General features: G+C 42.7%; 1 protein-coding gene across 1 annotated transcript in view; it reads left to right on the forward strand.

Moving 5' to 3' along the window:
- Positions 1–15050, forward strand: part of LOC132397669 (uncharacterized) — a 258258-nt gene that overhangs the window by 116741 nt on the left and 126467 nt on the right. The window contains exons 38-44 of the mRNA XM_059976438.1: positions 382–501; positions 3376–3570; positions 7309–7407; positions 8787–8912; positions 9536–9661; positions 9887–10072; positions 12162–12380. Coding sequence (XP_059832421.1) covers positions 382–501; positions 3376–3570; positions 7309–7407; positions 8787–8912; positions 9536–9661; positions 9887–10072; positions 12162–12380 — 1071 coding nt within the window. The remainder of the gene's footprint in view (positions 1–381; positions 502–3375; positions 3571–7308; positions 7408–8786; positions 8913–9535; positions 9662–9886; positions 10073–12161; positions 12381–15050) is intronic.

Here is a 15050-nt window from a genome sequence, read left to right on the forward strand (position 1 = left end):
GTTTTTCCATGAGACTCGAACCATTTGTAAACACTGTTTGCAGATGATGGGACAGCCGTGAAGTGGTTCTCCTATGAAATCCTTACAAGCTCTTTTGACTTTGCTCATTTTGCATGATTGTCCAATTTCTATTCAGCTGCTTATTACCCACTCCTCTGCACTTCAGTTTCACTAAAGTCAATGGAAGAATGAAGGATAAGGAGTGATTGAAACAGAGTTGTCCATCTACACAGTCCCCTGAAGCCAAGTACGTTAGCACAGACCCATGCATTGATCAGTATGTCTGTAACTAAGAGGAAAGCCTCATTTTTTACACAAAATGGAATGAACGAGCCATGCATCCCTTTACTGATATCACTGTGTCATTCCTGAACTTTGCAGAGTGGTATCCTTGTCGGAGAGTGGATTGTGATGTAACTGCAATGTGTGGATTAGATAGGTCAGGATATCCAGTGTGTATCTGCGTGCCAGGCTGGAGTGAATCAGAGACCGGATGTTATGGTAAGTCTGCACAGATCACAGATACCATTTTCTGACTGGATATGGATGCACAGCAACAGGAAGTTGGAAATTGTACCATTGATATCAAGGTTCTGCTTGGCTGACTATCTCAGCTGTGAACTCAGAAATTCATTTGAGTCCAAATCCTTCCCTATGTTTGACAAACCTTATTGAATTTTTTAAAGAAGTTGCGAGGAATGTTGACGAGGGTAAGGCAGTGGATGTTGTCTATATGGACTTCAGCAAGGCCTTTGACAAAGTTCCACATGGAAGGTTAGTTAAGAAGGTTCAGTCATTAGGTATTAATGCTGGAATAATAAAATGGATTCAACAGTGGCTAGATGGGAGATACCAGCGAGTAGTGGTGGATAATTGTTTATCGGGATGGAGGCCGGTGACTAGCGGGGTGCCTCAGGGATCTGTTTTGGGCCCAATGTTGATTGTAATATACATAAATGATCTGGATGATGGGGTGGTAAATTGGATTAGTAATTATGCCGATGATACTAAGGTAGGAGGTGTTGTGGATAATGAGGTGGGTTTTCAAAGCTTGCAGGGAGATTTATGCCGGTTAGAAGAATGGGCTGAATGTCGGCAGATGGGGTTTAATGCTGAGAAGTGTGAGGTTCTACATTTTGGCAGGAATAATCCAAATAGAACATACAGGGTAAATGGTAGGGCATTGAGGAATGCAGTGGAACAGAGAGATCTAGGAATAACAGTGCATAGTTCCCTGAAGGTGGAGTATCATGTAGATAAGGTGGTGAAGAAGGCTTTTGGAACACTGGCCTTTATAAATCAGAGCACTGGGTACAGAAGTTGGGATATAATATTAAAATTGTACAAGGCATTGGTAAGGCCAAATTTGGAATATTGTGTACAGTTCTAGTCATCAAATTATAGGAAAGATATCAATAAATTTAGAGAGAGTGCAGAGACAATTTACTAGGATGTTACCTGGGTTTCAGCACTTAAGTTACAGAGAAAGGTTGAACAAGTTAGGTCTCTATTTATTGGAGCGTAGAAGGTTGAGGGGGGATTTGATTAAGGTATTTAAAATTTTGAGAGGGATAGATAGAGTTGACGTGAATAGGCTGTTTCCATTGAGAGTAGGGGAGATTCAAACGAGAGGACATGATTTGAGAGTTAGGGGGCAAAAGTTTAAGGGAAACACGAGGGGGTATTTCTTTACTCAGCGAGTGATAGCTGTGTGGATTGAGCTTCCTGTGGAAGTAGTAGAGGCCAGTTCAGTTGTGTCATTTAAGGTAAAATTGGATAGGTATATGGGCAGGAAAGGCGTGGAGGGTTATGGGCTGAGTGCGGGTAGGTGGGACTAGGTGAGATTAAGAGTTCGGCACGGACTAGGAGGGCCGAGATGGCCTGTTTCCGTGCTGTGATTGTTATATATGGTTATATATGCCTTTAGCCATCATGTTCTACAGAACAGAAAGATGAAGACTTTAGTCTACAGTACTATTAACATCCCTTTCTTTAGTTACCTCTTGAGTTTATCATCAGCTACCTCTGGACTTCATCAAACATGCTGTATTTATTCCAATCTAGTCACCTATCCTTGCTGTTCCCTTGTTCATTAGTAGTGTATAGTGTTACATTAATCATGATCTATTCTACTGTTTTGAATATTGTTGCCCAGCCTTCAGAGGCTTTGTGTGCAGGCAATTACAATCATTTACTGCTCTCTGGTTGAAGACATTTGCAACTTAGACTTGAACATCTGGTGCAAAACACAAGTTTTCATTTTGATTTTTCTCCCCTCAGTCTCAAAGACCTTCGTCTTGTGTGTCCACCAATTACAATTAGTCTACTTTTATTATCAATTTTCAGGCTAGAGTACTGTAACTAAGGGAAAACTGCATTTCAAAGATGATGTAAAATTGAATCTTCATCTGTGCTTTCAGATGGATGTTAGACCCTATGATTTCTATTTGAAGAACCACAGAGGGGACTTATCCAGTTCCCCTAATGCAACTGGACATCAATGAGAAAGTTGTATATTCCAACATTTGCTCCATGCAGGTGTAATTTGGTTGTTTGGTGAGGAGCTGTGAATAGAGTTGAATATTATCCCCACTTCTGACCTTGTGAAGGCTGGAAAATCATTGAAGAAGCAACTGAAGGCAGTTGGCTTAGGTCACTCTCAATCATCAGCAAAATGTTGGAAAATGGGACATAAGGAGCTTTGGGCAGTGTCCATCCTATCTTCAGCTGCTTCTTTAATGAACTTCCATCTATCATTAATTCAGAGGCAGGCAAAGCTATTCAAAACTTCTCAGTAAACAACCAGATTATGCCTGCATGCAGCAAGATTAGGACGATATATAGGTTTGGGTTGATATGTAGCTGGTAACATTTGCCCAAATAGTACCAGACAACGGCAATCTCGACCAAGATAAGATCTAACTACATATGTTTCACATTCAATGACATTTACCATTGTCGAGCCTCCCACTAATAATATATTGGGGTCACCATTGATCAGATATTTCATTAGACTGGTTACATAGATCTGATAGTCCTGATGCTCAGAGCCTTTCCACCAGCTAGAAGCCACAGGTCTGGAATGTGATGGAATTGAAGCAGTAATTAGCCTGAAAGGATTGGTTCTACTTTTGGCGAACAGGACACAGATGGGCAATTTTACACATTGCTGGGTGTCATAACTTACCTCTTATCAGGATGGGTCTGTCTTGAGTCAGACTGGAACCTGTAACTATCTGGCAGGATGAGAGATGTTGCCATCAAGCAGAAGCTGACACCTGATTGCCTGGAAAATCTTTCTGAAGCTCATCAAGGTTTCATACTAGAGAAACCACCTACTCATCTATTCATCTCTCTTTCTGCCTTCTTGCCCAGACATTAGGAACATGGTGCAGACTGTAACCGCCAATGTCACAGGATCCAACATCACGCTGACGTGGATGGTCAATCCGTTTCCAGGAATGGTGATCCTCAACTATCGAATCATCGCCAATTGCACAAACCACACCGGTGGGATCCAGCAGATTCAGAGCTCCCAGCCTGCAGACGCAACCACTTTAGTTTTAACAGGTAAGGTGTTCCAGATCCAGTCTCAACCTGTAGCCATTGCTTACGTCAATGAGGCCTTCCTTCTATAAATCTGCTACAGTAACCAAGCCTGGGAAACTTGCAGAAATCACATTCAGTAATGGGGCTTCAATTTCCCCTGTGAGTTTCCTTTACCTGCCAGAAATTAACTTTTCTGGAATTTTTGATGATGCAGTCCCTTCCTGGATAAAATCAGGCAGACAGTATCGACAAATGGAGTGTTCAGCTGAAGAACTTGCCAAGTTAGGTACGCTTTCCACACTACTGTCTTCATAAGAAAAGCTGTAGTGGAGATTGAGGTTTTGGCTTGGTGGTGTGTGCTGTGCTCTTTAGGAACTGGGGAGGTGAGTCGGGTGTGGTGGTATAGTCATAGAGTGGGGTAGCTGAAAGTCAGTTTTGGTGTTGTGGTGTGATATTGTAGGGGTAGACGTAGGTAGTGCGAACAGAAGGATGTTTGGTGGTATGGAGGGTGGGTGGTTAGGTGGACTGTTATAGGAGTTATTGAGATGAGGTTGTGTAGGGGAAGCAGTGGGAATGTGGGTGGTGTAGTTGAAATGGAGATAACGTCAGGGTGGTGTGATGTGGTATAGAGCTAGACTGGGCTACAATGGGGACTGGTGCTGTAGGGTAGAGTTATAATATCATAGGAGCAGAATTGGGCCATTAGGCCATTTGGTTCATTGAGCCTGCTCAGCAAAGTTGTTGGCAAGTCTAGGACAGGTCCCAGCTTGATTTTAATTATGTATGCACAATTTCAAGCAAGGAGACAATTTATGTTTCCATTACGAATTAAAAACACGGGAGGCCATCTAGAATATTGAGCTCTATGTCTGTTCTTAAAACAATCCTAGACCCCCACTTATTCCCCTGACCTGTCAATGATGTGATATCGTACGGTAACATGGAGTAGTCACATTACTATTTTCTCATCTAGTTTCTACTTTTGCAATTTGTCTGTGTTGGCCATCAGGGGCATTAGAAAATGGTTTCTAGTAATTATCTATATCTGATTAGCTCAGTATATGGTTGGATGAGGTCGAGGAAGTGGAGCTGGTTGCTTTTATTGAGATGGGGGTAAGGGAAGTAGAGCTGGGTGGGATGCGGTTGGACATGACTGGGGGATGTAGTAGTACATTGGTGGATGATGGAGATGGGGCTGGTGTGGGAAATAATGTGGTGGTATAGGAGAGTGGAGACGGAAAACAGTGAAGTGGGTCAGAATATGGTAAAAGGGGGTGATGTGTGAGAGAAGGGCTGGGGGAGGGTGATTGTGGTGGGGAGGGGTGTATGTGTGTGTGTGTGTGAGTGGGAGAAAGATGAATCCATGGCTGAAATAAGTAAAGGACTTGAATTTGGAGGAATGTGTTGCCTGGTTTTGAGTTTGAGACAGAAACCTACTAGAAATGAAGTAGGATACAGCAGGGAATTCTGGCCCCAGAGACAGAATATTTAATCACAAACAAGAGAAAATCTGCAGATGCTGGAAATCCAAGTGACGCACACAAAATGCTGAGAGGAACTCAGCAGGCCAGGCAGCTTCACTGAGTCCTGTCAGCAAACCTGGAGATAAAAAGATGAGGAGTACAATTGAAAGGTTTCAAAGGTACATTTAGTGTCAGAGAAATGTATGCAACATACATCCTGAAATGCTTTTTTCTCACAACCATCCACAAAAACAGAGGGGTGCCCCAAAGAATGAATGACAGTTAAATGTTAGAACGCCAAAGTCACCCCCAGTTCCCCTCCCTCCCACACGTAAGCAGCAGCAAAGCAATGATGACCCCCCCCCCAACACCCACCGGCAAAAAAAATCATCGGCACCCACCACTGAGCATTCAAGCATGCAGCAAAGCACCAGTAAAGTCACAGACTTGCAATATCCCGAAGACTACTCATTCACCTGGTATCCCCTAATAAGGGAGAAAAAGGTGTCTCTGTCACACAGCGACATAACAAAGAGCGCACAGGTTTATGATGTTAAAAGTCCATTGCGTCGCCTTTTCCAAGCTCTGTGCCCAAAGGTCTCAGGTCTCCAGGCACACAGCCATAGATCTTCCAACTCCCACGACACACCGATCTGCTGGGACCGTCTCCAGAGCCACGAGATCTCGGCCCTCCAATGGTGAGCTGAGCTCTTAGGCTGCACCTTTGGCATGTCAAGTAACGGCCAGTCATGAAACCCCACAAAGCAGGTCCCATTCCTGCAAAAGGCAAGTAACTCCAGATCAAGGTCTTCAAAAGAATCCTGAAAGGGAAAAATGGAGATTTTCAAGATGGAAGTGGGTGGGGGAGAGAGGGAGAAACACAAGGTGATAGGTGAAACCAGTGGGGGAGGAGGTGAAGTAAAGAGCTGGGAAATTGGTTGATGAGAGAGATACAGAGCTGGAGAAGGGGGAGTCTGGTAGGAGAGAACTGAATGCCATGTAAGAGAGAAAAGGGGGAGGGGGAGGAGCACCAGAGGGACACAATAAACAGGCAAGGAGATAAACTGAGAGGGAAAGGGGGATGGGGAATAGAGACCAGGGGTGGGGGGAGGGGCCAAAGACGGAAGTTCAAGAAATCGATGATCATGCCATCATGTTGTTTATCCATGGCCACCTCTACTGTTGTGGTGAGGCCACACTCTGGTTGGAGGAACAGCCCCTTATAAAAGCGAGATATCTCAGCGGCCACCCATTTTAATTCCACTTCTCATTCCCATTCCAATATGTGTATCCATGGTTCCTTTACTGCCGTGATGAGGCCACACCCAGGTTGGAGGAACAGCACCTTATATTCTATCTGGGTAGTCTCCAACCTGATGGCATGAGCATTGATTTCTCGACAAGGCTGCAAAACTCAACAACAACTGTACCTCTGTTCATACTCCACCTATATCATTGTGAAATTTGCTCAGGTGCTGGGTTTTCAGAAGTGATTTAATGAAAAGGAGGGAAGCACAGAGGTCTATGGAGGAAATAACAGAGCTGAAATGTGAGAGTGACTGTGATAAACAAGAAGGAAGAATCCAGAATTCCAAGGAGATTGGGGTGTTGAGGAGGCCTCGGGGATGAGGAGGGGAGAGGCTACTTAGCAACTTAAAAATGAAGATGCAGTTTTCAAAATGAAGGCATATCCATAAGGGATTTCACATGCTCAGAGATTATTGATAATGTCTGAAGTCAGATAGAGTGGTAGACAGTTTTGATTGACTGTTGATTTAAATAGTATGTGATGAGGGATGGAGCTCGCAGACTATAAATGACATGAAAATAAAATATAAAAGCTGCAGATACTGGAAGTCTGAAAGACATACTGAAAACAAAGGTCAGACAGCATCCGCGGAGAAAGAAACGGTGTTAACGTTTCTGGTTAGAACTGCTAATGGTGTGTTCAATGGAGACACAAAAGACTGCAGATGGTGGAATCTGTAACAAGAAACAAAACACTGGAGGAGCTCAATGAGTCAGGAAGCATCCATGGACAGTTGCCACAGCAACACACACTGAGAGTTGGAGGGTCCCAACATGCAACATTGACCGTTCATTTCCCTCCTGGGTGCTGCCAGAAATGCAGAGTTACTCCAGCAGTTTTTAATCTTTGCTGATGGAGTGTTGAGTTTTGTGAATCATTGCAATGTGCTCCTGTGAATCTGCTTGGTAATTTTTCAGAGGTCACAGATTTTCATGGAAATTATTTTGTGATGCATTTTACAACTTGCTTTGTTAACTTGAATCTCAGGTCTGGGCTCCCTGTCCACGTGTACAACTATCATCCAGATAAACACGTCCTCTGATGGCCTGGTGACCTCGCGACCTTTCACCTTCAACATCCACTCTGGTGAGCCTCACAGTTCTCTCTCATTTGACATTCAATTGGTAATTATTTTATTATTATCACATTTACTGAGATCCAGTGAAAATCTTTTGTTTGCAGTCAGATCACACCATACATGGGTACACTGGAGTAATACAATGCCAGGGAAATGTGTTACAGTTACAGAGAAAGTGCAGTGATGGTCACTAAATAAAATGCAAGGGTCATGACAAGGTAGATTATTAGTTCAAGATTGTATCATTATTGTGCAAGAGGTCTGTTGAAGAGTCCTACAACAGAGGAATAGACACTGTCCCCGAGTCTGGTGCTGTGTGTTTTCAGCTTCAGTGTCTTCTGTCCAGTGGGAGGGACCGTGGAGAGAGCATTAGAGGTGAGGGGGTCCTGCTTGCAGCAGAACAGTTGTCATGAAAGCTGTGATGCATCTGGAGAGCTGAACTCTCTGAAATTCAAGCTGCAACCTACTTCAAAACAGGTTTGGGCACAGAAGATAGAAAACAAGTGAATTAGTACAGCAGCTGATGAAGACTTCCCTAAGTTATTTTGTAAGATTCATATTGAAAAATAGACAGATGATCTCTGAAACCTCCTTCAAGATCCAATTTACATTTGAAAAAGGGATCTGTAGAATTTAGGATGTGATCAACTCTCATTATGAAAGCCAGAAGAACATTAGTTGAATAAAAACTGAATTATGAGACATTCTTAGAGCACAGAAACAGGTTCTATAACCCTCTGAGTCCATGCTGACCATCGAACAATAATTTCCGTTAGCCGTGCACTTCAGACAAAAAAACCAGGAAAATAGGAGCAAGAATCCAAAACTCATCCCCTCATCATTCAATATAATAGCCTGTCTCTCTCCCTCTCGCCCCCACTCACTTACTCACTCACACACTCTCTCTCTCATTCTAACACACTCTCTCTCACTCTCTTCCCCTCTATCTCCAACTATATCCCTCACACAATGCCCCACACTATCTCTCACACTTTTGTCTTGCTGTCTCTCACATTCTCTCTATCTCTCTCCTTCATTACCTCCCATTCTATCCCTATCATTCACTTTCCCCATAACTCTCCCTTTGATTGCATGTATAAAAGCAGATATGAAGCCAAAAGACAGGAACAAGGGGATCGCGGGAGGCATCTGAGACCAGTGAGAAATGTAGAGGGTATTTTTTTTCACCTTCTCTGCCCGGTGGCAAACTAACAGCCATTGAATTGAAGCTGATTTTGCTTTTGACTTGCTCTCACCAACTTACTACCAGCATTAATTAAATTGAACAGATAGAGTGTTAAAAACATGGGGTTTGAAAGATGTGACATTGTTTTAGTGGAATATCGATGAAAATTAAAATTGACCCCAACATGCCCCTGCTTTTCAGATGTGGATGAATGTCTGCAGGACAATGGAGGCTGCTCCCAGCTCTGTGTGAACACGGTGGGCAGTTACCACTGTGACTGTCACCCAGGGTACACCCTGAGACCCGGAAACAGATCAAGGTGCACAGGTTTGAACTTTTACATTTTATCCTTGAACTCACTCCAAATATCTTCCATTTTTAAAAGCAGATCTTGAGATTCTACATTGACATGTTCTCATCTATACGTTAAAAAAAATGGGAGCCAGTCTAGGTTACTCAGCCCTATGAACCTGTTCCATCGGTCAATGTCATCTTCTACCTCACTGCTGTAAACCATACCCCATGATACACCTTGAGTCTCAAAATCTCTCCATCTCTTTCTTAAATATAATCCCATCATCTGACAGAAAATCCCACCATCTCACTGAAGAAATTTCGCTTCATTCTCAGTCCAGAATGTTGTGCCCATTTCCTTATACTGTGACCCCTGGTTCTAGACGTGCCATTTAGGGGAAACCTCCTCGCAGTTGTAGCCTAACAGAAGTGTGTAGACTTTGATGAAGTGAGATTGCTACTGAAGAGGCAGAAGATTCTCATATCCATGACATTTGTCAATTTCTACAATTGGGCCTCATTACATCTCTGAGCTGTTGGAATGATTCTACAGGACACACAGTGGACGAGTCACACAGACAGAAATCATAACCATGTCCACACTCCTCTTCCACCTTCCCTCCACCTCTGATAGTTTATTTATCTACTCTTTTCAGATGTCAACGAGTGTGCGGATCCGGCACTGAATCAGTGTGACAGCAACGCTCAGTGTCTGAACTCGATGGGTTCCTACCACTGTGAGTGCAAATCCTATTACAGAGGGAACGGAACGCACTGTGAAGGTGAGTAACAGAATAGGAACCTCAGCCTCCTTGCCCATGATATATCAGATATCATTCATGACGATTGATTAGGGCAGCTTTTCTCCCTAATGTTGGATAGAAAGGCTGTTCTGTTTAAATGCTGATGATCATTGTGTGAATAAATGTAAAGCAGTGGGGTATAGGAAAGGACAAAAATGAATTCATGCTTATTCAGTGATGCATGTTGTACTTTTTTGGTTTCAGGTTGCTTTTGCCCACCAGAAATTATCCCAGGAACTGTGGATCTCCAGGCTCTTTCAAGGAATCCCTGTCCCTGTGTATCTGGTTTCATTGTGTCCAATAATTTCCACCGCTACTACCAGAATAGTGCAGACATGTACTGGTTCTTCAACTTGGTCCAGGTGTCTAACTCCACTCACCTGTACACAGGTAACACTCTTTCCAGAAATAAAACAACAATCATAACAGATACATCATTCAATAACCAGAGAGCAGATGCTGGGTAGGGAAGGATTAGCTAGCTCCAAAATCCATATTGGGATTGGGATTGAGTTTTAATCACATTTTCCATTCTCAGCCATCCACTTCAAAATATTGCCTTTGGTCGTGTGATGTCATTCATCGCAATCAGTCACTATGTGGTTGCTGTAGTACACACAGTTGTTGAAGCTATGGAAGCTGTTCTCCCTTTCCCTAGTCTCACTTATTTGAGGGAGCAAACATAATATTCTCTGAGAAAAGAAAATCAAACCTTGATTATTCCTCACAGGAATGTCTATTGGATTTATCTTTAAATCATTGAGGAAGGATCATTCAGGAAGTATATTGCAAATTTAGCAGTAACAAGATTGAGACAGGGACAGCTTGCTTTAATCCGGCTGGTTTACCAGTTGTGGAATCATTAATAAGATACAGGGGACTTCATGGACGCATGTCAAATCCAAGAAATAGTGTAGCTTCTCTCAGTGTCTTCTCACAGAGGGACCCAACTGGTTACATTTAGAAATTTTATAGACATCTCACTGACTGACAACATGCTGCGATATAATTTTGTAAACTTTAAATCTCTTTTCACTCTTGTGTACATTCCCAAGAGAATAAGTAAGGATTCTAGCAAGATGTTGCAGTATTGTTTTCTTGCGAATCATCCGGGTAATGAAAGGAGTAATGTGTGAGGAGTGTTTGACGACTCTGGGTCTGTACTCACTTATTGAAGCCTATCCAATATTAAAGGGCCTTGATAAAGTGGATGTGAAGAGAATATTTCCTATAATGGGGGATCCGATGATCAGAGGAGACTGCCTCAGAATGTAAAGACATCCCTTTAGAACAGAGATGAGGAGGAATTTCTTTAGTTAGAGGGTGGTGAATTTGTGGAATTCATTGCCACGTATGACTGTGGAGGCCAAGTTACTGGGTATTTTTAAAGCAGAGTTTGATAGGCTCTTGATTAGTAAGGGTGTTTATGAGAAGGCAGGAGAATTAGGTTTTGAGGGACAATAAATCAGCCATGATAGTATAGCATAGCAAACTTGATGGGCCAAATACTTTAATTCGGCACCTATATTTTAAGGTCCCATGGCTTATGGACAAGCTGATGGGTGAACTCGGCTCAGGGTGCACCTCTGAAGGAAAATGGACATTTAACATTTTGGGTCAAAACCTGTCACCTGCGTAAAAATTGGAGAAGACAAGTAGCCAGCATGAATAGGTGTGGGGACTAGAGGAGCAAGGGCTGGAAAGTGATAGGTGGATCTGGTGGAGGACACTTGTCAGAAGTGGTCTGATGAGAGAGGGAATAGGTTGAGGTTAATGGTATCTACACTGTAGCATCATTTTTTATAGTTCCATCCACAACATAATCAATGTGACTGAAAGAGTGAATTAATCAGGATGTAGGATTAATCAGGACCCACTGTGGGTCAATAAGACCAAACAAATAACAGTATAAATGGGCCAATAGGCCTGTCTCTGTGCTGTGGTGCTCTATGACTGTATAAGGATTTTTACATTACATTGATATTAATGCTGTAAAATTCAGGGAGTTGTTGCGGTTGTAATTTAGGAAACAAGACACTCCAATTACACACAGGCAAAAACCAGAAACAGTACTGTGATTGTGGCCAGTCTGCTTGCTGGGAGATAATTACAGCTGAAGGCTCTGGGAGATCTCAGTTGTTAGTTGGAAAATATCTGAGAGACAGGACAAGACTTGATTCAATATTCCTCAGGGAAGATGGGAAGAGCACCTAGCATCTTTCAGTCCCCCACCAATCTACTGACAATTCAGCACCACATCAGTACTGCATGATGTTCCAGGTTGGGAAATATTCTCAAGACTCCGAAGGATAACTTGAATCCAGATCATTTTTATTCAGAAGGTAGAAAGCACAATATGAGACAGGTGCACCCTTACAAATTAAAAGGATATTGTAGTACTGAGCATGTCTGAAACCGTGTATCAGCTGTTGTTGAGAAACAGTGCAGCAACTGACTAGGGCACATGTTTTACCCTCAGGAATCCGATTCAGGGTGGACTTGTTGACTGTGATGTTCCAGGAAGATCGCATTTCCTTTGGCTGTGGACTGAATCCTGATGAAAACATGCGATTCACGTTGACTCAGGAAGACGTAGACATCGGAACATTTCGTGTCTCCAACTGCACTAACATGTGGGTCCATTTCCATTCTGGTCCACAAACACCAAGCACAAAGTTCAACATTTATTTTGAAATGGGTGAGTTCTGCCTCAGTTTATTCTCACTTCTTCTTATCACATTATCATCAAAGCCTCACAATTGTGAATCACAGCTTCTCCGGGTTAAGCAAAATCCTTCACTCTCAGTACTGCTCCAATAAACCTTTTCTGCAGTATTTCCAAAGACATGACCTTCTTCAAATTCGAAATCCAGAACTGGATATAATAATTAGAGGTTTCCAGAATTTCAAATTGATATCCTGGTTTTTGTACTTATTTCAATGTCAATGTCGTCTCTAGCAAATTCTTTTTTAGATTATTGAATTGCTCACCCGCCTTTAAAGATCTCCATATGCAGATACTGAGGAATCTGTACCTGTTTCCTCTATAAAGTATTACTATTTAATTTTTTTCCCTTCCATAAACTACATCAGTTCACAGCTCTCTGAATTCATTCCTGTCCCTTGTGTTTATCTATTTCAGCTCTGCGCCTTCCTAAAGTCCATCACTGTGCTCTTCATTATTCATCAAGTCTTATGTTAGCTTCACATCTAGATTTGTGCAATCTTCATCTGTGTCATTAATATAAAATAAATGATCCATGGGAATCCCTACTCTGAATTACCTCTGAGAATCAAACAATCATCATTTCTTTCTCTAGCTCCAGATCAGCATCAGGTTTAATATCACTGACAGAGGGAGTGAACTTGATGTTATGCAGCAGCAGTATATTGCAATACTGTACATAATAATATAAGCTGTGTATTGAAGTAGTGTGCATGGGTTAGGTGTCCATTCAGAAATCAGCTGGCAGAGGGGAAGAAGCTGCTCCTGAATCATGAGTGTGTGCCTTCAGGTTCCTGTACCTTCTCCCTGATGGTAGCATGAGAACAAGGCATATACTTGGTGATGGGAGTTCTTAACGATGAATGTCACCTATTTGAGCATCGCACCTTGAAGATATCCTGGATGCTGGGGAGGCTTATGCCCTTAATAGAGCTGACTGAGTTTACAACTTTCTGCATCTTATTCCAACCCTGTGCAGTACCCCACCCATGACAGATGGTGATGTAGCCAGTTAGAATACTCTCTATGGTATAGCTGTAAAATTTTGTGAGTGTTTTCGGTGACAAGCCAAATTTCCTCAAACTCCTAATGAAATATAACCACTGTCATGCTTTTTTTTGTAACTGCATGAATATGTTGGGCCCAGGATAGAACCATAGAGATGTTATCACCCAGGAACTCTTTTCACCCTTTCCACTTCTGGTCCATCATGAGGACTCCTTCATCTTACCCTTTCTGAAGTCCTTGGCCTTACTTACGCTGAGTGCAAGGTTGTTGCTGCGACACCACTCAACAAGCTGATATAACTCACTCCTGTACGCCTTCTCGTCACCATCTGAAATTCTGCCAACAATAGTTGTATCATTAGCAAATTTATCTGTGGCATTGAGCTGAGCCTTACCACACAGTCATGGGTGTAGAGAGGGTAGAGCAGTGGGCTCAGCACTCATCCTTGAGGCGCAGCGGTGTTGATTATCAACGAGGTGAAGGTGCTAGTTCCGATGCTCACAGACTGTGGTCTTCCAGTGAGGAAGTCTAAGATCCATTTGCAGAGAGAAGTACAGAGGCCCAGGTTCTGAACTTCAGGTTCCTCCCCTGAGCCACGGTGCATAAACACAGCACAAGGCACATCTAGCACATATAATTTTGATAACAGAAAAACATTCAGTCAGAAAAAGAAATAATATAACCTAAGTTCCTGAGTGTCATGGCTTGTAGATTGATGGTCATGGGATGTTGTCCTGGAGCTATGTTTCTGCAAAAGCAAGCATGCAGCTGTCCTCATCGTGCACTAGTGCAACTACAAAGAGACACAATCCAGCTTACCTTCCACAACTAAACACTCAAGAGTAGCTCCGACAGGAGGGGACAGCCCCCAACCCAGCATGGAGGCTAGCGCACCTGCCGTACCTCTGCTTTCTTATACACTGCCTACGGTGTCTCCACCCCTGGCCGACTGCAACAACGGGCACTGCAGTTTGAGTGCTTGGCCCACGCAACAGCCAAGGCCACTCTGCTCCCCCACCATATCGGTTCCCCCCCCTCCAATTAATCAGTGAACCTGACTTGCAGTATTCTACACTACCACATTGTATGAAAAGTAATAATAAACCTGATTCTGATTGGGATTCTCATTCTGAAGTCAGATTTGCTCACATGATCCAGTGTGGCATTTAATATCTCGATCTTTAAACAGAGTCAACACAGGCACCCTAGGATGAAAGATCAGATCCCCCCCCCCCCCACCAACCCACCCCCGGGAAGAAAGTGAGATCTGTGCAAACATGCAGAAAGTTTGCTGATATTTTCAAACACTGAGACAGGCTTTAAATAATAACATTGCAAAAGTAAGGGTCTGGTGTCAGCTGATAAATTGGTAAGATTTGTTAAATCACTTAAAGACAAAATGTTGAGGGGGGAAGACAACCAGATTCTCAAATGCTGAGTGGCGAGGGAAATTGCTTCCCAGATGTGAGGATAAAGTAACTTGTGTGTATTATCAACACGTTCTTCAAGTATACACAAGGGAACAATAAACAGAATGATCTTTACATTACAATTATTATTAATAATCACTGAATTAGCATACACAGTATAAACAATGCTTCCAAAATACATAATTTATGTGCATGTGTGAGTGTT

This window comes from Hypanus sabinus, chromosome 8 (assembly GCF_030144855.1).
Source record: "Hypanus sabinus isolate sHypSab1 chromosome 8, sHypSab1.hap1, whole genome shotgun sequence".
NCBI lineage: Eukaryota > Metazoa > Chordata > Chondrichthyes > Myliobatiformes > Dasyatidae > Hypanus > Hypanus sabinus.